Consider the following 22883-nt stretch of genomic DNA (forward strand, 5'->3'; position numbering starts at 1 on the left):
AATGAATACCACGAGTGCCTTTTGTAGGCTTTTATTGTGTTGCGCACACAGTCAGTCCTCGATTGGAGCAGAGCTTGCGCAACTCCAGCATATATCTAAATGTACAGTACTCACTCCACTGGTATGGTAAGCAAGCCTCTGTGCAGTGTGCCAAGTCCACAAAGACTCCTTCCTTCCTTCCTTCCTTCCTTCCTTCCTTCCTTCCTTCCTTCCTTCCTTCCTTCCTTCCTTCCTTCCTTCCTTCCTTCCTTCCTTCCTTCCTTCGTGCATTCATCCAAAGCACTCGCTCGAGATATCCTGCAAATGTCGAGTGTTAACAAACAAGTCATATTGAATGACATTGTTTTTGGATCAAAGGAGGAAAAAAAAGGTGGCCAGGTTTACCAGAGGTAGTAAATGTCAAAGAGTAATATTTTCCCTTTCAGAGTTCTGAATAATCCACTCAATTGCATCCCAACCCTAGAGAGGCAGGCACACACACACACACACACACACACAGAGCGGGAAGATTAAAGGACGATCGGATCAACAGCACGCACCATGAAGAACGAGGGATTGGCATGCAATGGTGCGTTACCTTCCTGGCATTAGCAGACATCCTCCTCGCCATCATAGCCTCCAGGTAGCTACTCAAGCTCACTCCCTTCACTGTAATGATGGCCTCCTGCGTCAGAATGGTGCTGTGGAGCACACCAAAGGTACGCACGCCCTTTGAGCATTGCTCTTTTGTTTTAAGGCCTTGACGGAAAGGAAAGAAACGGACTTACACTTCAGGGTTGTCTGGGTGAGGTGCGTAAAGGAGCCTCTCATCCACCGAGATCAGATTGGTAAGCGTAATCTGTGGGACAAGGCAACGCTCGCTGTCATTTCAGGACAGGACATGGAATCAGCGTTTGGCTCTGGAAATTTCCAGGATAGCTTGTGCCCAGGTCGCTAGCATCAAACACTTTCCAATGGACTGGCAATTTGCTGAAATGACCACCAATGATAATTATCATGATAATTATTGTCATTATAATTGAGGAGCATGTATACGTATAAATAATAGAGCTTGGGAAAGATGACAACATTGAGGCAACAGGCTTGAACGCTTTTCTTACATTTGTCGAGCACAGCTCCATCTTCTTCTCCTCGGGGTCCACGATGGAGAGCTCTTTGACGTAGGTTTGCAAGCGGTTGGTTCCCAGTAGCTAGAGAAAAACAAAAGAGCCCACACGTCTGAGAGCAAGTACAGCCGCGCCGGCCCAAGAGAGCACGGCGACGGGACGGCGGGACCACCGACCGCTCGTACGATGGCCGGCAGGCCCCACTCTGTGCTGAGGAGTCGGTGGCTGTGCAGGCGTCCTTCCGCATCCAGGCGGCGCTCCAGCACGTCCACGCCCACCACGTGCGGATTCATGGGGTTCGGGTACTTCCTCATGGCGGCCTTGATCACCGTCTCCCACGGGTAACTACAAACCAGTACCACGTGTAAACGAGCTTTCCTCCAACCGCTTGAGGTAAGAGAATCAAATGACTCATTACTGTCAAGCGAGTCGCTTGTACTTTGTTGGGCTCTTTCGAACATTTGCCTTACATGACGGGGCGCAATATAAGAAGTGGCTCTCAGCATGCTGCAGCGCACTTGCTCAGAAAACTGCCTGCCTGTCTGTCTGTCTGCCTGTCTGTCTGTCTGTCTGTCTGTCTGCCTGTCTATCTATCTGCCCTCCCAACCATCCACCCATCCACCCACCTGATTAGCTAACTGCGGAGAAGTGGGCTTCATCCTGAACTGCTTGACAGCCAATCAAAGGGCACATGCAGCAGTTGATTGGACTAGGCAGCAGCTAAAACGAAGGCCCGTGGAACTTGACTGTAAACTGTATTCAAACAGCACACACAGTCCTTTTCTAAGTGTTGTATTTTATGATCATATATACGTATATATTTATTGACACTTTTTCTTTTCTTCCATGTGAATCTTAGCAACTCTCACAGACCTTATGGCCTTAGTTACCCGTCTCTGTTTTGAGGAATTCTTCATCAAAAAAAAAAAAACAAGTGTACCTGAAAGCATGCTCTGTGCTCCAAATCTTCATGTTTTGACCCGGAGTGACGTTGTCTCTTGAGAAAAGCCTCTTGGCCTGCCTGATTTGCCGTCCGTCCGTCCGTTCTGTGTATGATCAGTCAGTAAATTGGGCCCTGGGACCAGCACCATCAGTTCCGTCCGTCCAGATGCTCGTTCGCCTCCGAGCATCAAAGGTGAAGAAGGAACACTTGCAAACGGATCATCCTGCTCCCGAGAGATGGGCAGGAGGCAGGCAGGCAGGCAGGCAGGCAGGAAGGCAGGGAAGGTGTTACAAACAAAATGGAAAGGAAAACGAGCAGCAAAACCTGCCCAGCGTTTTCGCCATCAAACATAAAGTCAGCCTGAACTAGATGCTCTAGCCAGACCAGGACTTTCAAAATAAAAGGCTCGTCCTGCCTCTATGGCTACATTTTGGAAAGAGACCGATTTGATCGCAGTGTAGCAAGAAAACGGATATCTAAATGACATATTTAAATGCACTCAAGCGTCCCTGCACCTTTGCCTGTTTTTCGAAACTAATGTTATAGTACTGCGCTCCGGCCTAAAAGTTTATTTTGATGGCACAACTGCTGTTTTGTGTTGCACCTCGGTGTGCTTGACGACGTCACTGGGGCACTTGTGCGGACTGCATGCGGCAGGGCAGGCGCCCTTTTGTGCTCAAGCTAAGACAAGACAAGAGAAGACAAGAGCAGAGCAGAGCACAGAAGAGAAGAGAAGAGAAGAGAAGAGAAGAGAAGAGAAGAGAAGAGAAAAGAAAAGAAAAGAAAAGAAAAGAAGAGAAGAGCATCCTTCCACCACCATCCTTACGCATCCAGCGTCAGCTCAATCAAGCTTCGACACGCAAGAACCGGAAAATAGGTGAGATCTTCCAAAATAAAAACAGTATCCATCTCAATGCGTTTGCCTTGCAGAATTCCACTTTATTTTGGAACAGGGACATGAACGGAGCACACTTAAATAGCGTCCATTTGTAACCTACAGACAGAGCTGCGGCTGCTGCAAAGGCTCGGGAGAATTTTGTTCGTCACCGAACAAGAGGCGAGAAAGAGAGAGAGAGAGAGATAGATAGAGATAGAGAGAGAGAGAGAGAGAGAGAGAGAGAGAGAGAGAGAGAGAGAGAGCCATTCATGCCTTCGCCATCTAAGTCGCCGTGGATGCCGAGCAATTGATACCCAAAATAGAAAAAAATAAGAAAGAGAAAAACGCACAACAACGGCCGATTGGGAGGAGGGAGGTAACACTTATGCGCTTGCTTCATGACCTTGCATTGAATGTCATCATAGACGGATAAAAACATCACGCAAAGGTAATAGGGCATCCTAACCGGTGGAGAGTGCGGGATAGAATTACATTTTTTTTTTTTTAATCATTCGTGTTGTCCCCAACCGTTGTAACGACTGTTCGTTTGATTTTGAAGCCGGAAATAGCTTAACGGATGCGGTTAAGAGAAGCGTTCATCCTTGCTAGGTGAGGGCCCGACGGAATGACAGAGTGCATGCCGCAGAATGCGAATGCGTACAATCAAATGAGCTCTATTAAACCTCTTAGAAATGCAACGTGCTTGATCATTTTTGCTCATTTTGGGCTGTAACCCTTGAATCAATAAGAGGCCCATGATGGACGGACGGACGGACGGACGGATGGATGGATGCATGGATGCATGGATGAATACTGCAGCAGGCTTGGGCAAATGGGCTGTTGGTGATTGGGGATGGGTGTCAGCTTCGTTTTCTGTTTTTTGTAATATATCAAGGCAAGGGTTGACTATCGTCCTCCTCATCATCCTCGTGTCTGCTGCCTGTGTTGGAAAAAATGTGTGCTGACAACATGCGCTGCTATCCCGGCACATGCTGCCTGCCTGCCTGCCTGCCTGCCTGCCTGCCTGCCTGCCTGCCTGCCTGCCTGCCTGCGTGGCTGCCTGCCTGCCTGTCTGCCTACGTGGCTGCCTGCCTGCGTGGCTGCCTGCCTGCCTGCGTGGCTGCCTGCCTGCCGCCCGCCCGCCCGCCTTACCGCCCGCCCGCCCGCCTGCCCGCCAGCCTTTGTGCGCGGGCTGAAAAACTGATTTTTTCTTCTTCCAAAAACGAATAGACAGTGTTTGTGAACAACGGGCAGGCCTTGTTTATATTTGGCATGGCTTCATACATCTGCAGAACATGCAGTTGGCAATATTTAACAAACGATGTCCAGACTATTGATGGATCCTTTTGCGAACGTTTACGTATGTGGCTTAAGCGTCTCCGATTCATTCCATCATGACAGGTATTGGAGCATTTTGCGCTGCGGTCTCACCTACCGCTGCCAGCACTGGAGCAATCCAAAGGGGACGAGCTTTTACTACAACAGTCGTACGAAAAAAAGTCCGAATCGTACAAAAGCCCATTTGCCATGAGTTGCGCCACCGGCGTCATTCCGGAATCTGTTTTCTTCATTTCAGATCAGCAGACATGGAGACTGTCACTCATCTAATTCACGAGACGGTAGAATTCTACAAATGGACCTTAACGATTGCAGGTAATCCAAACTAAGAACCTCGGCAGGCAGCCTTCAGCAGCAGTGAATGCAATGTTGTCCTTCCTACAGACAAGCGCGTGGAGAAATGGCCCCTGATGGCCAACCCGCTGCCCACTCTAGCCATCAGTGCATCCTACCTGCTCTTTCTCTGGCTGGGGCCCAAATACATGAAGAACAGGGAGCCCTTCCAGCTTCGCAAAACACTCATTGTCTACAACTTCAGTATGGTCTTCCTCAACTTCTTCATCTTCAAAGAGGTGAAGGAAGGAAGGAAGGAAGGAAGGGTTTTGCATCTTGATGATAGACACCTTTCAATGAGCGCGGCGTGTCTTTCATTGTCTGTTTGGGACTCAAACGATATCTCATTTGGCTCCTGCTAGCTGTTCATGGCAGCCAGGGCAGCCAGCTACAGCTACATCTGTCAACGAGTGGACTACTCCGATGACCCCAATGAAGTCAGGGTGAGTGCAATGTGCACCGTTTCAGATGCTAACAGCAACTGCTGCCGTCAAGCAGAAGAAGCCAAAGCTCAGGTGATCTGCTTGCCGAACAATATGCATAAAGTAGCAGCCCTGACATGACTTAACATCCCTAAGCTCTCTTGAAACGTTCCAATCAGTGCGCTGGAGCTAAGGTCTCTTGAAAGGTTCTAATCAGGCTTTTGGCTGTCCCCCGCTCAGGTGGCAGGGGCCTTGTGGTGGTATTTCGTCTCCAAAGGCGTCGAGTACCTGGACACGGTGTTTTTCATCCTGAGGAAAAAGTTCCGGCAGGTCACCTTTCTGCACGTCTACCACCACTGCACCATGTTCACGCTCTGGTGGATCGGCATCAAATGGGTGGCTGGAGGACAGTGTGAGTGGCGCCGGGCGGGCGGGCGGGCGGGCGGGCGGCTGGGCGGCCGGGGGGCCGGGGCCACCGGCTCTAGGCAGGCCATTCTTAAGCTGGACCTGAGCATTTGGCAATCAAAACAATCCAGTCAGCCATGCCGCCATAGCGCATGGCGAGGATTTGTGTTTCCAAAATGAGGAATATAGTACGTACTTAAAGACCAGAAGTAAGTGCTTGTTGTCTTTTCAGCATTTTTTGGCGCACACATGAACGCGGCAATCCATGTGTTGATGTACCTCTACTACGGGCTGGCTTCCTGTGGTCCGAAGATTCAAAAGTACCTGTGGTGGAAAAAGTACCTGACCATCGTCCAGATGGTAAGACATCCGATCATTTCGTGCGACCCGAATGGCCTATATTTGTCATTCTTAGCAAAGGCCTGTGATGGCTCGAGGTTGGATTTTTCCTCAACGGGTTGTCGTGCTTGCCTCTCAGATTCAGTTCCACGTCACCATCGGCCACACGGCTTTGTCGCTCTACGTCAACTGCGACTTCCCCCACTGGATGCACTACTCCCTCATCTGCTACGCCATCACCTTCATCGTCCTCTTCGGCAACTTCTACTACCAGACCTACCGCCGCCAGCAGCCCAGGCGCGCCGACGCCTCCTCCAAGGCAGGCAGGGCCGTCTCAAACGGGGCCCTCAATGGACTCAGCAATGGTGCGGCGAGCAAAGATGACAAGCCTCAGGAAAACACCAGCAGGAGAAAGAGGAAAGGAAGAGCAAAAAGAGATTAGTGGACGCTGAGGTAAGCTCCATCTGCAGAAGACCTTCTTTGATGGATGAGCTCAATGTATTCATATCAAGACGCGATGAAACTAGCTTGTGGTGAGCCAATGTTGTTTAGCCAGGAACAAATGCAAAGGTCAAATAGGGCAAAATACACTCGCGTCAGATCCAAGTGTTTCTGCGGCATCGGTCGGATGGGGAATCCCTTTGTTTGTTTGTTTGTTTGTTTGTTTGTTTGTTTTTTAAACATCATTGTACACTGACCGTTCTTTCCCCCTCACATGTAACTGTCACGCTAACGTGGCGCAACTCTTCTTCATATCGTCCGTCATTTGAAAAGATGGACAGACAGCATGTCAAGACCAAGTGGTGCGTTCTTGAGCTTTTGGATTCTTTTGAGCTTGGATGTGATTCATGCACTGCAGAGCTCGGCGTGATATCAAAGTGTAAACTATGATACTGTTTCTCATAAGCATTGTACGATTTCTATGTCCCTACTTGCGTGTAATGTGATGATGAGGTGGACCTGATTTTAGGATGTTTGATTCTATTTATGGCATTATTTGACGGCTTGTCTCGTAGACAGTTGTACACAAAAGGGTCCGGTTATTGTTTCAAGAATCAATCTCTTCCTTTGTTTTGATCAAATACTTTGAAAGGGTTTACTTTGAATTCTTAGGCCATGTCTTCAGCTGGCTTGAATGTAAACAATCATAAAGTGAAAATAAAAGACAATGATCCTGTCATTCATTTCCATAAAAAGCAGGATGGGGCAACTTCTATCCTAATTCTGTGTACGAATCACTAACGAAGAATGACTGCTCTGTTTATTTATTTTCCAATTTCGTTTTGAGTTGTCATGTACAGACGTAGCGATATTCATTTTTATGATTATTATTATGATGATGTCAATGAGAATGCGCGTGTGTTTGTGTTGTATATATTACACTGCGATTTTTTGTACTCTGCGCCCTGCTCGTTTGTTGGCCACCTTACTTTTGTGTTGTTGTTGTTCTGCTTTTTTGCAAGTACAATATTGATTTAAACAGAAAGCCCATCTATGTATATTAAAAAACAACCTTGGATTCCGATTGCATTGTGTACTACTTTGTTAAGATAGCAAACATGAGATTTTTTTGATTCTAATTCAAATAAGAGGTTCAGCTCTCAAATATTCCTTTCAAAAGGATGCAGGTCCCCCCACGGAATTGTCCACGGATGGCCCACTTTGCCGTCATTTAACAAAGGTTTCTATGGTAACCAGTAAGCACAGATGTCAGATGCGGGACCCCACTTGCATGCCCCATCCATCCATCCATCCATCCATCTGTCATCCATCCATCCATCTGTCATCCATCCATCCATCTGTCATCCATCCATCCATCCATCTGTCATCCATCCATCCATCTGTCATCCATCCATCCATCCATCCATCCATCCATCCATCCATCCATCCATCCATCCATCCATCCATCCATCCATCCATCCATCCATCCATCCATCCATCCATCCATCCATCCATCCATCCATCCTCCCCCCTCCTTGGACATGCTGAGGTGTGTCCGCTTTTGTGTGTTGCTGAAAACAATATGGGATTGATTGGCGAGCCCTTCCGAGTTCACGCGCACATCGGTTTGCAAGATAAAGAGTGACACATACAGCCACTTGATCAAATGTTTGCACATGCACCAAGGAGTAGCCACAAAAAAAAAAAAAAAAATGTTACGTTTCCCGTGCAGGCAGACAGGCAGGCAGGCAGGCAGGCAGGCAGGCAGGCAGGTAGGCGGGCGGGCAGGCAGGCGGTCCACCAATGAGAGCGGGCTGCCCAGCCAGCAATGATGTAATGTCATGAATATTCATGAATATGCAAATTGCCGGCTGGCGGTTGGGAGGCTCTGGAGTCGGCCGGCCGGCCCAGCCGGAATCCCCTCTGCCTGCCTGCCTGCCTGCCTGCCTGCCTGCCTGCCTGCCTGCCTGCCTTCATCACCACTGAGCTTCAGCATCCGCCTAAAAGGTAAGAAGAGAACATGAGTCGTCGTCCTATTTGATCAGATGGGTGTGACCTTGCAGAAAGAGCATTTTGGACTGTTTAGAGCTTCTGGCTTCCAACGTTGACTTACTGTTGCTTTTCACAATGGCTCATTGGAAACCCAAAGCTACTAGAAGCTAGCTGCTTTTGTTTGTTTGGAGTACAATTTCATCAAGCAAATACAATTGGAGAATAGACGAATGTTTGGAGCCGAACAGATGATGCTTGGGCAAACGAAGGAAAGTACGAGCGGCTCTGATTTTCCCGACTACCTGAGTAACAGTGAGTCATCATCGTGCATGTTGGAAAAGAGACGATGGCTGCCGGGAAACACTGTATCATAAAAAGCAGGTTGAAAGTCGTAGTTGCCATCCGTTGGACTTGATTTGTAAGTCGGCATGAAAGACGTAGTTGCCATCCGTTGGACGTGATTGGTTCTCTCACACGAATAGCCTTTGACTTTGCCTCTTTTGGGTTTGCTCTTGTCCACACCCAAAGCGGAGCTTACCTATGCAATCGCTGCGGTGTTGTGTTACAGCCGCAGACTTAGGGGGCTATGGATGAGCTGAGCCTCTGACATCATCACCATGCAGCAGCAGCAGCAGCAGCAGCAGCAGCAGCAGCAGCAGCAGCAGCAGCAGCAGCAGCAGCAGCAGCAGCAGCAGCAGCAGCAGCAGCAGCAGCCGCCATCGTCGTCCGCCGACATGCCCAGGCAGGCGGCGGACAATAGCAGCCGGAAGCAGGCGCGCTCCTCCTCGCCCGCCGGCCCCAAAGCCAGCACGCCAAAAGGGAGCAACCCCTCCAAGCATCTGGTGGTGGTGGTGGGCGCAGGGGGAGGAGGGCGAAGCAGCCGAGGTCATTCTCCTGTCTCGGCGGGCAGGGAGCGGCAGCAAGCCGGCGGGGGCGCGCCCACCGCTCTTCAGCTCGCCGGCGCTGAAAGCCCCACGTTGAGCCGGGCCGCCGCCGCCCCTGCCGCGTCAGAGAAAGGCGGCATCCAAACGTCCGAGCACTCCAGCACGCGCCCCGATGCCTCCTGCCCCCCGAACCCCCGCGTGGTGTCGGACCAGCCCTGCGCGAGCAAATCCCCCAAATTGAGAAATAAAAGCCAGAAAGGAGGAGGAGGAGGAGGAGGAGGAGGAGGAGGAGGAGGAGGAGGGGACGCCTCTGCAACGATGACAAAGAAAAGCTCCAAAAGCACAGTCGGCTGCGGAGCAGGCTTCTGGAAGGAGGGCTGCTTGCAGTCCGAGCTGATTCAGTTTCACCTGAATAAAAGCTTAGGGAAGAAAGGAACAAAGATGCAGGCCAAAGCAGCCTCCCCCCCTGAGCCTCAGCCCACCCCACAAGTGGCCCCCCAGCAGGACCAGACGCTGCTAGAGGAGGTGGAACGGCTCGAGGATGAAAATGATGATCTTAAGGTAGTAAATTCTCAGCCCGTTTTGCAACTTGTGCATGCAGTGTCACTGCCCCGCCTGCGTGATGGCTTCCATTTGCTGCATTGTAACCGGGCCGGGCCGGGCCGGGCCGGGCCATGCCCTGGCTTTGCTGCGTCAGACCCTTTTAACTTGTGACTATAGCTAACTTTTAACACATCGTATCATAAATGCTTTCAAGGTTTTGATATTTCATTGTTCAGTTATTTTAGAAAGCCACTACGAATATTCCATCACATCAATGTACTTTTCAAATATACGCAAAGGTCCAGTTATGTGATCGTCACCTCCAGGACGCTGACATGCCTCGCCACCATCTTTCTGCTACATAGCCAATAGCAAATGTGCAACAAAGGTGGCTTTGTCATTAATGGGAACACCAGAAATGGTTTGTGACATTTTGTCGCCACCTTTACTGAAGCCGTTGGTTGACCTCGACGTGCTTGAAAATGCCAGCGCTTTGGATGTAGGTCACTGCATTCTGTCAACCACCAGATGGCGCGTTAGGAAGGCGTTTGCAGTTTTTCCAAACGATGCCAGGTCCAATCTTCATTTGCTGGACATTTGAAAGAGACTTGTGAAAGCCTACTCAATCCTATTGTTTGTTTCCAAGACTGAAATTGAGGAGATGCGAGCAGAGATGGACGAGATGCGGGACACTTTCTACGAGGAAGACGCCTGCCAGCTGCACGACATGCGCAGGGAGTTGGAGAGAGCCAACAAGAATTGCCGAATACTCCAATATCGCCTGAAGAAGGCGGAGAGAAAAAGGATCCGCTTCACCGAGAGCGGCCAAGTGGATGGAGAGATGCTCCGAAGTCTGGAGCAAGACCTCAAGGTACTAGGTGACCTCCAAGTGACTTTTTCTTTGCACTGGCCTGCCTCAAGCTTGCAAAATTGCATGCTCTTCCCCCACCAAACAGGTGGCAAAGGACGTGTCTGTGCGCTTGCACCATGAGCTGGAGAACGTGGAGGAGAAGAGGACAAGGACGGAAGAAGAGAACGAGAGGTTGAGGCAGCGACTGATAGAGGTGGAAGTCACCAAACAAGCTCTTCACAACGAGCTCGAGAAAGCTAAAGAGGTGAGGAGCCCAGCCAAAACAATGGAACAATGGAGTCTGCTACCAAGGAAGTTCTGTGGCTGCCTCACAAAATGGATGTGACATATTAACACGTGTGTCCTCCGAGTAATAGAAAGCGCTGTTGGGAGATGAAGTTGATGATGATGATGATGATGATGACGATGCTGATGTGACGACGTAAACGCTCTTTCCCTTCAGCTGTCCCTGAAAAGAAAAGGAAGCAAGGATCTGCAGAAAGAGAGGAAGGCTCAGCAGACCCCAACTGAGGTGAGTGACCTACCTGATGGAGTCTGCCGAGAGCGTAACCTTCGCTACCTTGGCCTTGGATCAATCTCTCCAAGTAAACCGCGTCCCTCACCTCTAATCGCAGGAAGAAAATGAGGATCTGAAGTGCCAAGTGGCCTTCATCAAAGAGGAGGCGCTCTTGATGAGGAAAAAGATGGCAAAGATAGACAAGGAGAAGGATCGGCTGGAGCAGGAGCTGCACAAGTATCGCTCCTTCTACGGGGACGTGGACAGCCCGCTGCCCAAAGGCGAAGCCGGGGGCCCGCCCAGCACGCGGGAATCCGAGCTCAAGCTCCGCTTGCGCCTGGTGGAGGAGGAAGCCAACATCCTGGGGAGGAAGATTGTCGAGTTGGAGGTGGAAAACAGGGGGCTCAAGGCCGAGTTGGACGACATGAGGGAAGACAGGTAGGTGGGATGTGCTCAAGGACCGAATGGTGGATCGACCGGGGCGGGGCGGGGCGGGGCGGGGCTGGGCTGGGCTGGGCTGGGCCGGGCCGGGCCGAGCCGGGCCAGGCCGGGCCCGCCCGCCCTCGGTGATTGCCAACGCTCCTCGTCCTTTGCTCGCTAGTTTGGTGGCTGCGGATGGCGACGGGCGTGGAGGGCAGCAGTGCAGAGAGCAGAGCGAGGCGCTGTCTGAGCTCAGGCAGCAGCTGCAACTGGTGGAGGATGAAGCAGAACTCCTGCGCAGGAATTTAGCAGATGTGGAGGAGGAAAACAAAAAGGTCAGCACCAGAGTGGGCTTTTTTCGGCGCCACATTTTTCCCAATGCCCTTCTCTTTTGCTTTTAGGTCACAAATGAGCTGAACAAGCTCAAGTACAAAGCTGGATCCCATGAAGCTGGCACCAGACACGGGGGAGGAGGTCTGTTTTGCCTTTCTTCAAAGAAAAACAGAGGGAGAGAAAATGTGTTAAGCCCTCCTCCTTCCCGGTGGAATCTCATTTACACCGTTGCCTTGTTTCCACATCCCAGGAGCAAGCGAGCCGGCTAAAATGGACGCCCTCCAGGAGGAACTCAAAGCAGCCCGTCTGCAGATCAATGAATTGAGTGGCAAAGTCATGCAGCTCCAATATGAGAACCGAGTGCTGCTATCTAACATGCAGCGCTATGACCTGGCTTCGCACCTGGGCATACGAAGCAGCCCACGGGACAGTGATGTTGAGAGCGACGGGGGGCGGGACGATGACACCCCCTCGGGCTCGGCCGCGGGCTCGGCCTCTGGCTCGGCCTCAGTCTCAGTCTCTGGCTCCGGCTCCTCACCTCGCCTCCTGCCACCTCACCGTAAACGGGAGGGCCCCGTTGGAGGCGAGAGTGACTCGGACGAGGTGAGGAACATCCGCTGCCTCACCCCAACGCGCTCCCTCTACTCACCTGTGGAGAGCCGTTTTTTATCCAGAAGCCCGAAGGAGCGGCAGCAAATGATAGACATCCGAACGGAGGCCGAAAGGCTGGGCCGAACCGTGGATCGGCTCATTGCCGACACCGGCGCCATCATTGCTGAGGCTCGGGTGTACGTCACCAACGGCGAGCTCTTTGCTAGCTTGGACGACCAAGACGAAGGTGCTAGGTACGTACGCGTTAGCTAGACGCGCAGCTATGCGTATAGCCTTCCACTGAGGAACGCTGGCTTTGCAGGATCCGAGAGCATGAACTGCTTTATCGGATTAACGCGCAGATGAAAGGCTTCAGGAAGGAGCTGCAGGGCTTCATTGACCGCTTGGACGTTCCTAGACAAGATGACAAAGAACCAGAGGAGCCTCTCTCCGTAAGCTTGACGCATTACTGTGCAAGTTCCCGAATAATTGCAGTGAAAAAATGGTTGCTGGCTTTTATGCTAACCCTTGTTCTCCTTTTCCCCCTTTTTGTTTTTGTTTGCACTCATGAAGATGTTTCAGCCCATTATTTTGCTGATCCTCATTCTTGTTCTGTTTTCCTCACTCTCTTATGCCACCATTTTTAAACTTGTATTTCTTTTGACTCTTTTCTTTGTTCTGTAAGCCTCACAACTGAATGTCGTATGTACGTCTTTGTTTTTTTTTTTAATTTTTCGTTTTATTTCATGTAGCGCTTTGTTGGATTTTCACGATCAATTTGCAAGCACAGCTCAAGGCATTCATTCATTCATTCATCCATCCATCCATCCATCCATCCATCGCTTGGGATGACTTCTATAGGGGATCAAACACCTTGGCGGCCATGGTGGAGGACTGGGTGAGTATGCAAAAGTAAAAAATGATTGAAATGGAGATCTTTTATGGGGGCTGTGTTTGATGCCGGAGTTGCCTCGGTCAGCTTTTTGCAATCATATGAGGTGGTGACAGTAACGTGCAGACTGTCACCATTTTTCTCCTCATTTGATTGACTGAAAAAAAAGCAGCTACTATATCACAGCTGCTTTCACAGATTTCAATGTGCTTTTTGAAATCTCGTGAACACACAGGAACTTCTTTTCCCTGGAAAAGGAGCAGACATTTACGCTCCTGTTTTTGGAGTCGAATCAGAATGTTAATGTGCAGTAAATACGCCGACGGACGGACGGAGGGACGGACAGACGGACGGACGGATGGACTCCTAAGGACACAATGTCAGCAACGGATGGAGCAGGGCGACCAAGTGCAGCTTGGACTAGGGTTAATTGACAAAAACAAACTGACAAACTCGGTAAACTGACATAACTTACTGACAAAACCAACAACAGGATGTGAAACAAAAAGACCTGAAGACATGAACACAACAACACACAGCGACCCGACCGGGTGTGGAGTGACACGCAGGCAGGACTTAAATACGAGCCAGGTAACGAGCCAGAGCCAGGTGACTGTGATCGGTACATTGATTGTGAGTTGACACAGGAAGGGAGGGGCGAGGACACACAGAGAGACAGACAGAGAGACAGACAGAGAGACAGACAGACAGACAGACAGACAGACAGACAGACAGACAGACAGACAGAAACCATGACAACCCACCTATAATAAAACAACCGGGGACGGGAACAAACGAGGCGCCACTAAAAGTTGCTCCTTGTTGTGCTGTTACTCCCTACTGTAGCTGTGCTGGGCTCTATCAGGCATCAGCAATGGCAGCTCCAGTACAGTATGCGCTTGCTACTTGATTTCAAATCCTAACTCAGACAGCACAGAAGCAAGCGGCTTAACACATTCGTCATGGCCGTGAAAGTGAGCGAGAGAGGGAGAGCGAGAGAGCGAGAGCACGGATCCAGCTGTGGGAAGTCCCTGTGCAGTTGTTTTGAACGAAGCTTGGTTCGCCATTCTTTGAACTCTTCTCTGCCTGAAATGTAGACTGCATTCGAGACGAGGTAAGGGCTCATTTCTGGCTCATTTGCCAAGGTTGTTGTTGGACAGAGGAGTGAAACAAATAGCCCTTTGCTGAAAAAGCTTTGTTGCCGCTTGAAGCTTGCATTTGCGCTGCATCTCGTTTTGACAACTTACTCTTGCAAACTTGCTACGTTCTCAGTACGTAACCATCAATAGGGCGTGGATTTGTCCATTGCCATGGCGATAGCGTCAGGTCAGCTCAGGTCAGCTCAGGTCAGGTCAGGTCAGGTCAGCTCAGGTCAGGTCAGGTCAGGTCAGGTCAGGTCAGGTCAGGTCAGGTCAGGTCAGGTCAGATGGCGCTTTGAAGACGACACGGGCGTTGTCGACGTCTCCTTCAGACTCGATCCTGTCTGGCGTTTGGAAAGTCAAGTCATGGTTACAGGGGGTAAAAATACTCCCGCAGCAGTGGGCTCCATGATATTTTTGGCACCTTCTCTTACCGGAGAGCTAACTGGAGCGCTTACTGCTTGGGCGCCTGCCTGCCTGCCTGCTCGCATGTCCTCGCTGGCCGTGCCTTCATTTCATGCACGGTAGTACAAAGGAAGGAGCGGACATTGTCGCCAGATGAAGAGTGAATCTTGTCTTTGTTGAGACACGAAGGGGACCATGACGTCCTGCACCAGGACTGCTTGCTGTAGGAAGCGCTCACTACCTGGCCCTCTGGGGATTTGGCCGGCTTTGGATAAAAACAAAAAACAAAAACAACAACTCCAAGTTGATGACTTTTTCAGCACCGTCACGTACTTTTAATTAGTTTTTTTGTTTTTTTATTTGAGAAGGGGGAGCGCCATGTGGAATGCGCTTCGAAACGGTTCAGGGCCGCACAGCGCAGCCGGGGGTTACGTCCCGTCTCAAGGATGGGAGTTTGTACCGTGCAGCAGAATCGAGAGGACCGAAAGAGGCCAAGGGAAAAACCGCAACGCACTCAGGAGGATTTCCTCTCCGCCCACACTTTTCAGTCATATCTCCGAGAGCCGCTGCGACCGTGGAGGTGCAGGCGGCACGGGGGCCACAAAACTAGAATTCCTCAAAGAACAAATGTCGTCCGGCCCCGAAGCTCAAGTGCAGCCACATACGCGCCTCAAAGAGCAAATGTCGTCCGAGGCCCGAGCCCAAACGCAGCAGCGGCAGCAGCGGCGTACGCACCTCAAAGAACAATTGTCGCCCGAGCCCGACAAGCAAGCCCAAATGCAGCAACATACGCGGCTGAAAAAGAAAATTGAGGAACTGAAAAAGCGCCACGTTCAGGATAAAGTGGAGTGGATGCGGGATAAGGAGTCTCTGCTCAGAGAAGTGGCTGACATACAAGTAACTACGCAACACCAATTAGCATCAAGTCCAAAATATCTCTTTTAGCGTCAGCCCAGCCCAGTCTGGTCCAAGGAAGGAGGACAAGTCGCGTCGGGTTTACCAAATACACTATACTTGATAGCGCCTCAAACCATGCTGTGCTAAATTTGTCAAGCAAATGACCTAGCTTGAATTTGTCTGTGTGCAGACAGGGGAGAACCGGAGACTTTTGCTGGACCTAAAGACAGTGTTGGAAGAAGTGCAGGTGGAGGTGAAGCGAGAGGAAGAGAAGAGGAGTGATTTGCAGCTGCAGTACACTCGAGACAGATGCGCCTGGGAGCTGGAGAGGGCTGAGCTCAAGTGCCGCCTTGCACAGGTAGGCTTGGTAACCTAGCTCGCTGTCTGTGGGCGGCGAAGACCAATGTCGCTCGCTCGTCGAAGGCTCGGCCATGGCTTTCGACGCTGAATGTCGCCGTCCGTCGTGTCCCGCTCAAAAGGCCGAGAACCCGGCGCTGGAGACAAACGTCCTTAGCCGGTCAAAACAAACCGATAGTGTTATCCTTCTACTATTTGGCCACAGAATACATGATTCATTGGCACATGGCCAACATCAAATAGCTGGTTCCCATATTGACAGCACAAACACCAGAGGAAATATGTCTTGCGCTTAGCTTCATTGTTCTCATGGAACATCCCTCCACACTCTTGCCTGTTTACCATTTTGCAAATATGCATGTTCCCTTTGACTGTGGCAGCAGCAGCAGCAGAGTGGGGAGGACTTAAAAGAGCATGTGCTTGTCCTATCTATGCCAAGCTCACATGATCTGTTTGTCTGCACGATGAGAAAAAATGGGGAACCTCATTTGGGTCAGGGAGCTGCTCTTTTCATTGTGGCTTGCACAATTGTGCGCTATGCACCGCTCCCTCCCTCCCTCCCTCCCTCCCGACCACATGTTTGACCCGAAGCAAAATTCAGGATGCTCTTAGGATGGCCAGATATTTCCAGGCACATTTTACTTTGTGCTGTTGATTTATGAAGACTGCTGGCAGCCAGGCGACATCTCTCTGCGTCTTAGCAGCCAGACCCTGGCCCCTGGCCCCGCCCCCTGCCCCCCTCCTCTACCTAGTCTCTTCACCAACCCCAGGAATGTGACATGAGTGTCCCCTATTTATAGTGGGTCACCGTAGCGACACACTTACTGTTCGCATGTATTCTCTGCCACCCACACAGGCATGATGGTAAAAGAGTGCGTGCACTTTGTGCATTGGGAACTTTGTTTTCCGAAATGTAGCTGTACCACGTTTGCGTTTCCTTGCACAGCTCTTTCAGTATTTGTTGACCTTTCGAATCAGTCTGCGATTCAAGGTAACGTGTCTGGAGCCCCGAAAAAAAGGAGGACTTGTCTATAATTCGTAGGCAGGCAGGCAGGCCACAGGCAGAAATAGCAGCATGACTACCGAGGCTTGTAAGACTTTTGTCATTGACACACTTGCAAGCATTCTCTCTCTCTCTCTCTCTCTCTCTCTCTCTCTCTCTCTCTCTCTCTCGCTCTCTCGCTCTCTCGCTCTCTCCCCTGCTTAGCATTTTTCTGGATCTATTCTAGCCTTAGCACAAGATTCTTTGACCACAGAATGTACTGCAGCATAGTCACATTTCTTCACTTTGCTTAAATGAGCTCAATTTCATGGAAGACATTTGAGGCGAGCTTTCACGCGATTCCATTTTGCACATCAAATCAGACAAACTTGTAATATAGTGTCACATTTCCCTGAAATCCAGAGTCTCTTGTAGATATCAAATCAATTATGTTGAATCAAAAAGTCTTTTTTTAAATCAAAACCTTACCCTTGAACTTTACTGTTAAGTGAGTGGTACATCCTTTAATGAGCACAATATTCTAAAGAAATGAATCCAATTGGACTGAATTCATTTTGTTAGAGAATAGCTCAACTATCAAATTTTGCAGCTGAGTAACAGTACCAAGTTAAACTTGTCATTGTGATCATGTGAGCTGTATCCTGTGTTGCTGGAGGGAGACATGGCATGGCATGGCACGGCACGGCACGGCACGGCATGGCACGGCATGGCCTCTCAAGCCAGTTCTCACAGGATATTTTCCTATTTCTATCTTCCCTTTCCTGCTAACATTGATCCCACGCTGCATTATTTTCCCCACTTCCATAACCTTCCTTCTTTCCTTCCTTTCTTCCTTCCTTCCTTCCTTCCTGCCGCTCCTTCATTCTCATCATTCCTTTTTTTTTTGGTCTCCCATCTGGCTCTCATCCCTCTTTCCCTCTCTGTCCCCTTGCATTCCTTTCTGTGTTTGCTTCTCTTCAGCTGGAATCCAAAGGCAGCAGCAGCGGCGGCGGAGTCCAATGCGCGGAAGGTTCCGACTCAGCGGCGAGCTGTGAAAAGCGCAGCGAGACGCCGAGGCTCCGTCTGGACGAAGAGAGGCCACTTCTGGCGGACGCGCGGCGGAGCGACATGGAGCTGCGCTGTCGCCTGGAGCACAACGAGAAGAATTGGTTGAAGGAGAAAGCCCAATTACTGGAGAGATTTGACATGGAGAGGAGTGAATGGGAGAGCCAACTGAAAGATATGCAACGCAAAATAGAAGAGGTACGTTCAACCTGCATTTTGGAGTATTCTTGAACGAACGAACGAACAAACGAACGAAGGAAGAAAGAAACGCCACGCTTGCCATTTTTCTCTTGTAGTTGTACTGCGAGGTGAGGGCCAAGCGAGAGGGGGCTTCCGGCCGTCGGAATGAAGAAGAAACGCCGAGCGTGCGCTCACTCAGCTCTGCTTCCAGCGTGCTCAGTGACTTGTCCCAGACGCAGAGCAGCGGCAGTCAGCTCCTCGAGCCCTCAGCCGACATGGGAAGTGAGACTCGGCCCACGTCCGACAGACTCCGTCCGGGAGATCTGTCAACTGGCAACGAATGCGGGTGGAAAGATGCTGTGAACACTTGCGACTTTGAAAGCATTTTCCGACAATCCAATGGACATGGACAGGCGACCGAGGCGGTGAATGAAGACTATCGATGCGTTGGAGAAAGTCCACTGTTGCTTGAGGGGCGTCATGCCAGTGAGAAGAAGAAAAGCACCACTGCTCTCAACGCTGTGAGTGATCACCGGTTACTTTTCTGGGCTCAACGTCAAATGATTGAAAGTATTGAGCTGAAAGATCCGCACATCTCCATCCATCCATCCATCCATCCATCCATCCATCCATCCATCCATCCATCCATCCATCCATCCATCCATCCATCCATCCATCCATCCATCCATCCATCCATCCATCCATCCATCCATCCATCCATCCATCCATCCATCCATCCATCCATCCATCCATCCATCCATCCATCCATCCATCCATCCATCCATCCATCCATCCATCCATCCATCCATCCATCCATCCATCCATCCATCCATCCATCCATCCATCCATCCATCCATCCATCCATCTCTTCCAGGCTCTGAAGGAGATCGCTCGTGTCAGTGAGGAACTTTGTAGCTACCGGGATGAGATCCAAAAGAAGAGCGAGGAGAAAAGGTAGGAAAGTCTTATAGCTGAACATTCAGACATGAGTAAATGGTACGTCAACATAGCATCCGAATCAGAATGAAATGCACAAAGGATACATCCTTGCTGATTTTCTTTCAGATTGAGTCGATCTGAGCGGCGCCTCTCACCAGAGAAGGACGCCGATAAAGGTGCACTCAAGTCAAATGAGGCAACATGTGACCTCAGCCAAATCTACAATCAACTTCAAGAGTTGGAGAAGGAAAACTGGATCGCCCTGTCACCCCATGACACCGACCGGGAAAAGAATTGCGCCGTACGGAAAAGCCCCGTAGCCCCCCCTGTTCCACCTGGCAGCTTCTCCCGGACTCCCTCTCAAACAGACACGGAGCTCCACATCCCCGAGTCCCCCCCCGCAACAACAAAGTGCCACGGGCCGTGTCTCAGCCTAGACCAAACGTACGGCAGTCCGTCCATTGTTAGAAAGTTCCAAGCCATGTTGCGAGAAAATGAAGGAAAGGTTTTTCGAGACGGCGCCGTGGCATCCTACTCCGTTCCCAATTGCAAGGGCTGCGGCGGCGGCGGCGGCGGCGGCAGCCACAAGCGCTGGTCTTGCCATCCGTTCACCGGCACCAAGTTGTCAGTCCAGAAGAGTTTCTCCGAAACCAACATACTGACCCGGGCCCGCTCAGCCTCCAGCCCTGCTATGCCTCCAGTTGTCAAGGAATTATCTGTAGATTGGCTCATCTCCACCCCGGAAATCTCACCAACCAGTCCCAGTTTGCAGAGCTCCAGGAGAAACATCACGTTGGAAAAAAAAACGGCAGAGTTCAACAGAACTTTGTTTCAAGCGGAGGTGGGCCGACACGTTCCGCAAGCGGATGATTGGCGAGCGGAACCCGAACCGGACCAGTGTTTACTTCCCTTACGTTGCCCCGAAGGTATTGAAGACGCATTCGCCGCTCCCACTTCACATCTTGCCGAGGTCAAAGTGGACCCAAATAGCTGCGAAGCGGCCACAATGACAAATTGCAGCGTCAACGGGAGGCAAGAGTCAAGTGCTGGCCACGCCTTAAGCCCTCACAGCCTGTCTGAGGTCCAGAAAAAGGTCCAAAGAGCAAGCGGAGGAGCCGCCGACGAGCGTGCAAATCCCTTTTCCGCTGGTCACCATGCAATAAAGGGAGCAAACCTTGGGCCGCCGGACATCTCACTTCAGGAGCCTTGGACTCGGAGCCAAAGCACACTCGCCAAAGTGGCCTCTGTTTCTCCGACGGAGCGCTCCAGGCCCGGCAAGCTGAAAGAGCATCCCTGGAAGCCCCTCACTCTTGCCGCGTACCCACGCCCCGAGGGTTCGCGCTCCAACTACGGAGCGTTGGAAAGAATTCTCAAGCACTATGCGGCTGAGGACGAGACGGATGGGATGGGACTAAAGGTGCCGGAGCAGCGTCCTTATTCGCCGCCAGCTCCTCCTCTGCGACTCGTTGGGCAATGTGACGTACGGCAGCCGCTGCAGGTGGGTCACTGACTGACTGACTCACTGACTGACTGACTGACTGACTGACTGACTGACTGACTGACTGACTGACTGACTGACTGACTGACTGACTGACTGACTGACTGACTGACTGACTGACTGACTGACTGACTGACTGACTGACTGACTGACTGACTGACTGACTCACTGACTGACTGACTCACTGACTGACTCACTGACTCACTGACTCACTGACTCACTGACTGACTGACTGACTGACTGACTGACTCACTGACTGACTCACTGACTCACCGACTCACTCACGTACGTCTAGCAGTCGCTCCAGGGTCGGTCCAAGACGTGAGCTGTCGATCTCCCGCTCGCCCTCACTTGTCCCTCCCTCCCGCTCCATTGTGCTGAGGAGGGCAGCTGGATGAAGGGAAAAGCCCAAAAAGCGTAGCTTTCCCATTCCCTTCCCAAGCATTCCCACACTGTTGTGCAAAATGTGTTTGTTGGCATTTCCCTGAAATAGGGCGCCTTTTGTATGTTTCTTTGTTGTCCCCCTCACAGGACAAGGCTGACGGTATTAATGCTGTTTGAACCGACTTTTTGTTGTCCCCAGGTCCAAGAAGATAACAGATGGAAAAACATGACACAATGTAAAGTATTTGGAGAGCTCCATTTAATAGTGGCTCGAACGGTGTTATCATCTTTCATGCTAATTCATGTGTTTGGCCACAGGATGGAGTGGAGGCGCATAGCTCCTCCAAGAGAAGGTCTTCACCAAGCCTGCGCGTCAAGCCCACCGACGTGCGCCTTCCCGGCGGGCCAGCCGCTCCCTCGTCTCCGTGCCATCCTCAAACGCCAATCTTCTTTTGATCTTCGCCTCACAGCAGCGAACTCCCAAAAACCTGCGCTTTTCTATTCAGCCCGCACCACTGTTGGACACAGGAACTCTGATCTCCTCTGTCACCCATTTGACTTTGCTTCCAAATGAATCCACTTGAGCCAAGATCATGAGAAGATAGCACCTGTAACATGTCCACGCCACGGTGAGCCGCATTGGGATTTCCTTGGCTCAGGTCTCTGTTGAAGCTATTTACTATCTTCATCCTACAAACTGAAGGTGATGCAATCTCATCATCAAAATTGAACTCCATGTATGAAAAAGAGCTACAACGGCACGACGGTCACGTTGACGTCAGATCAACTGTATCGTCGTCGTCGTGATCAACTGCTCACCTTTCTGCTTTGAACGCGATGGCTGTTGTACGTACGTATGTCGTCGGCTCGCTAGCTTCCGAGCGTTTTCTGTTGACTGTATAGTTTTGTGTTTGTGATTTCCCTTTGATAACTTTGCTGCACAAAGGCTGCTTTGGTTTTTTGCATTTGAACTCCAGTTTGAACGCTGATGTTCCTCACGGCATTCTTACAATCATCTCATTGTACTGGATTGTTGCTGACGTTACCTAGATTGTGCTTCATTTCCTCTGCCGCGTGGATAGCCACGTTTACTGAACAAGGACAAGGCCTTTTTGTTGTTGTTGTTGCTATTTCTACTCATGAATGGGAACATGTCAGGGCTTGACTCAGCTGAGTATCATATCGGGGCAAAGAATTGGACCCCATCACTCTTAAAGTGATGCCTTATCAAATAAGGACGAAGAGGAATGTCCCTTTGTCACATCTCCTGTGCTCGAGGAGTGGAACAGGCCGGCTATACAAAGGGAAAAAAGAAGGGAAGCCGTGCACACAACCAAGATGGACTGGAATAACAGGTGCCTCCCGCCCGACCGCCCGCTCTCCACAATGCTATGGTGCCAGAAATCCTAGCCTCGGACGTCGTGACGTCATATGGCTATAAATACTGTCATGGCTTCGCGATGCAGGGCCGGGACCTCACTTGGCTCCCTTCTCTGTTATGTTTGCAACGATTGCTTTTCTCTCCCAGTGGGTCCAGCAACATTAACGTCGAGAAAAAGGTGGCACTGGGGAGGGATGAAGGGACACGTGCCCCTCCCTCAGTTTCATCAAAACCATGATGTCAAGATCCGTCACAGTTTGTTTCCTTGTTTTAATGTTATGGTTTTGGTTGGCGTGTCTGTCTGCTCGCCCCTCCCCTCTCTTGGGACGGGCAAGGAACCTTTTTTTTTTTTTTTTTAAATTTGTGTCTCATCGCAATTTTCTATTTTTCGCTTTAGAAATAAAAAAATGAAAATCATACCGTTGTTATT

The 22883-nt window shown here is 50.6% G+C and overlaps 4 protein-coding genes and 2 long non-coding RNA genes across 25 annotated transcripts; 3 read left to right on the forward strand and 3 right to left on the reverse strand.

Moving 5' to 3' along the window:
• Positions 1-15: 15 nt before the first annotated feature.
• On the reverse strand, positions 16-2422 carry prelid3a (PRELI domain containing 3A). Its single transcript, XM_049731099.1, has 7 exons — positions 2047-2422; positions 1283-1451; positions 1101-1190; positions 768-838; positions 578-680; positions 385-459; positions 16-297 (listed from the first exon to the last, which is right to left on the reverse strand). The coding sequence occupies exons 1-6, from the start codon at positions 2076-2078 to the stop codon at positions 400-402; spliced, it is 525 nt and encodes a 174-aa protein (XP_049587056.1). The 5' UTR covers positions 2079-2422; the 3' UTR covers positions 16-297; positions 385-399.
• Positions 2423-2649: 227 nt separating this feature from the next.
• LOC125975481 (very long chain fatty acid elongase 4) lies at positions 2650-7288 on the forward strand. Of its 16 annotated transcripts, none has more exons than XM_049731087.2 (9): positions 2650-2926; positions 3486-3535; positions 4328-4425; positions 4503-4579; positions 4649-4836; positions 4960-5040; positions 5260-5431; positions 5657-5784; positions 5903-7288. In XM_049731087.2, the coding sequence occupies exons 4-9, from the start codon at positions 4513-4515 to the stop codon at positions 6203-6205; spliced, it is 939 nt and encodes a 312-aa protein (XP_049587044.1). In that variant the 5' UTR covers positions 2650-2926; positions 3486-3535; positions 4328-4425; positions 4503-4512; the 3' UTR covers positions 6206-7288. The 16 variants fall into 16 exon arrangements, with proteins under 16 accessions (XP_049587044.1, XP_049587047.1, XP_049587053.1 ...); XM_049731093.2 differs by lacking the exon at positions 2650-2926 and adding an exon at positions 3140-3374 and having other exon boundaries at positions 4328-4413; XM_049731085.2 differs by lacking the exon at positions 2650-2926 and adding an exon at positions 3141-3374.
• Positions 4163-5764, reverse strand: LOC125975486 (uncharacterized). Its single transcript, XR_007483973.1, has 2 exons — positions 5621-5764; positions 4163-5526 (listed from the first exon to the last, which is right to left on the reverse strand). It is a non-coding gene; the product is annotated as an uncharacterized lncRNA (long non-coding RNA).
• A 724-nt stretch (positions 7289-8012) lies between the features above and the next one.
• LOC125975475 (microtubule cross-linking factor 3) lies at positions 8013-13028 on the forward strand. 3 transcript variants are annotated; one of them, XR_007483968.2, is made up of 11 exons: positions 8013-8211; positions 8765-9641; positions 10270-10494; positions 10580-10738; positions 10937-11005; positions 11109-11428; positions 11592-11745; positions 11812-11884; positions 11994-12346; positions 12418-12588; positions 12657-12786. XR_007483968.2 is itself a non-coding variant. In XM_049731070.2 (11 exons), the coding sequence occupies exons 2-11, from the start codon at positions 8814-8816 to the stop codon at positions 13016-13018; spliced, it is 2664 nt and encodes an 887-aa protein (XP_049587027.1). In that variant the 5' UTR covers positions 8014-8211; positions 8725-8813; the 3' UTR covers positions 13019-13028. The 3 variants fall into 3 exon arrangements, 2 of the variants coding, with proteins under 2 accessions (XP_049587027.1, XP_049587026.1); XM_049731070.2 differs by adding an exon at positions 12908-13028 and having other exon boundaries at positions 8014-8211; positions 8725-9641; positions 11994-12588; XM_049731069.2 differs by adding an exon at positions 12908-13028 and having other exon boundaries at positions 8014-8211; positions 11994-12588.
• Positions 13029-13041: 13 nt separating this feature from the next.
• mtcl3a (MTCL family member 3a) lies at positions 13042-22870 on the forward strand. 3 transcript variants are annotated; one of them, XM_049731068.2, is made up of 8 exons: positions 13042-13232; positions 15858-16025; positions 17988-18269; positions 18368-18772; positions 19126-19205; positions 19317-20688; positions 21272-21308; positions 21391-22870. In XM_049731068.2, coding segments are annotated over exons 1-8 (2361 nt in total). In that variant the 5' UTR covers positions 13042-13217; the 3' UTR covers positions 21393-22870. The 3 variants fall into 3 exon arrangements, with proteins under 3 accessions (XP_049587025.1, XP_049587024.1, XP_049587023.1); XM_049731067.2 differs by lacking the exon at positions 13042-13232 and adding an exon at positions 15026-15667 and having other exon boundaries at positions 21220-21308; XM_049731066.2 differs by lacking the exon at positions 13042-13232 and adding an exon at positions 15026-15667.
• Positions 14628-15643, reverse strand: LOC125975484 (uncharacterized). The gene is made up of 3 exons (XR_007483970.2): positions 15506-15643; positions 14800-15035; positions 14628-14709 (listed from the first exon to the last, which is right to left on the reverse strand). It is a non-coding gene; the product is annotated as an uncharacterized lncRNA (long non-coding RNA).
• Positions 22871-22883: the final 13 nt, after the last annotated feature.

This window comes from Syngnathus scovelli, chromosome 9 (assembly GCF_024217435.2).
Source record: "Syngnathus scovelli strain Florida chromosome 9, RoL_Ssco_1.2, whole genome shotgun sequence".
In the NCBI taxonomy this organism is placed as follows: Eukaryota; Metazoa; Chordata; class Actinopteri; order Syngnathiformes; family Syngnathidae; genus Syngnathus; species Syngnathus scovelli.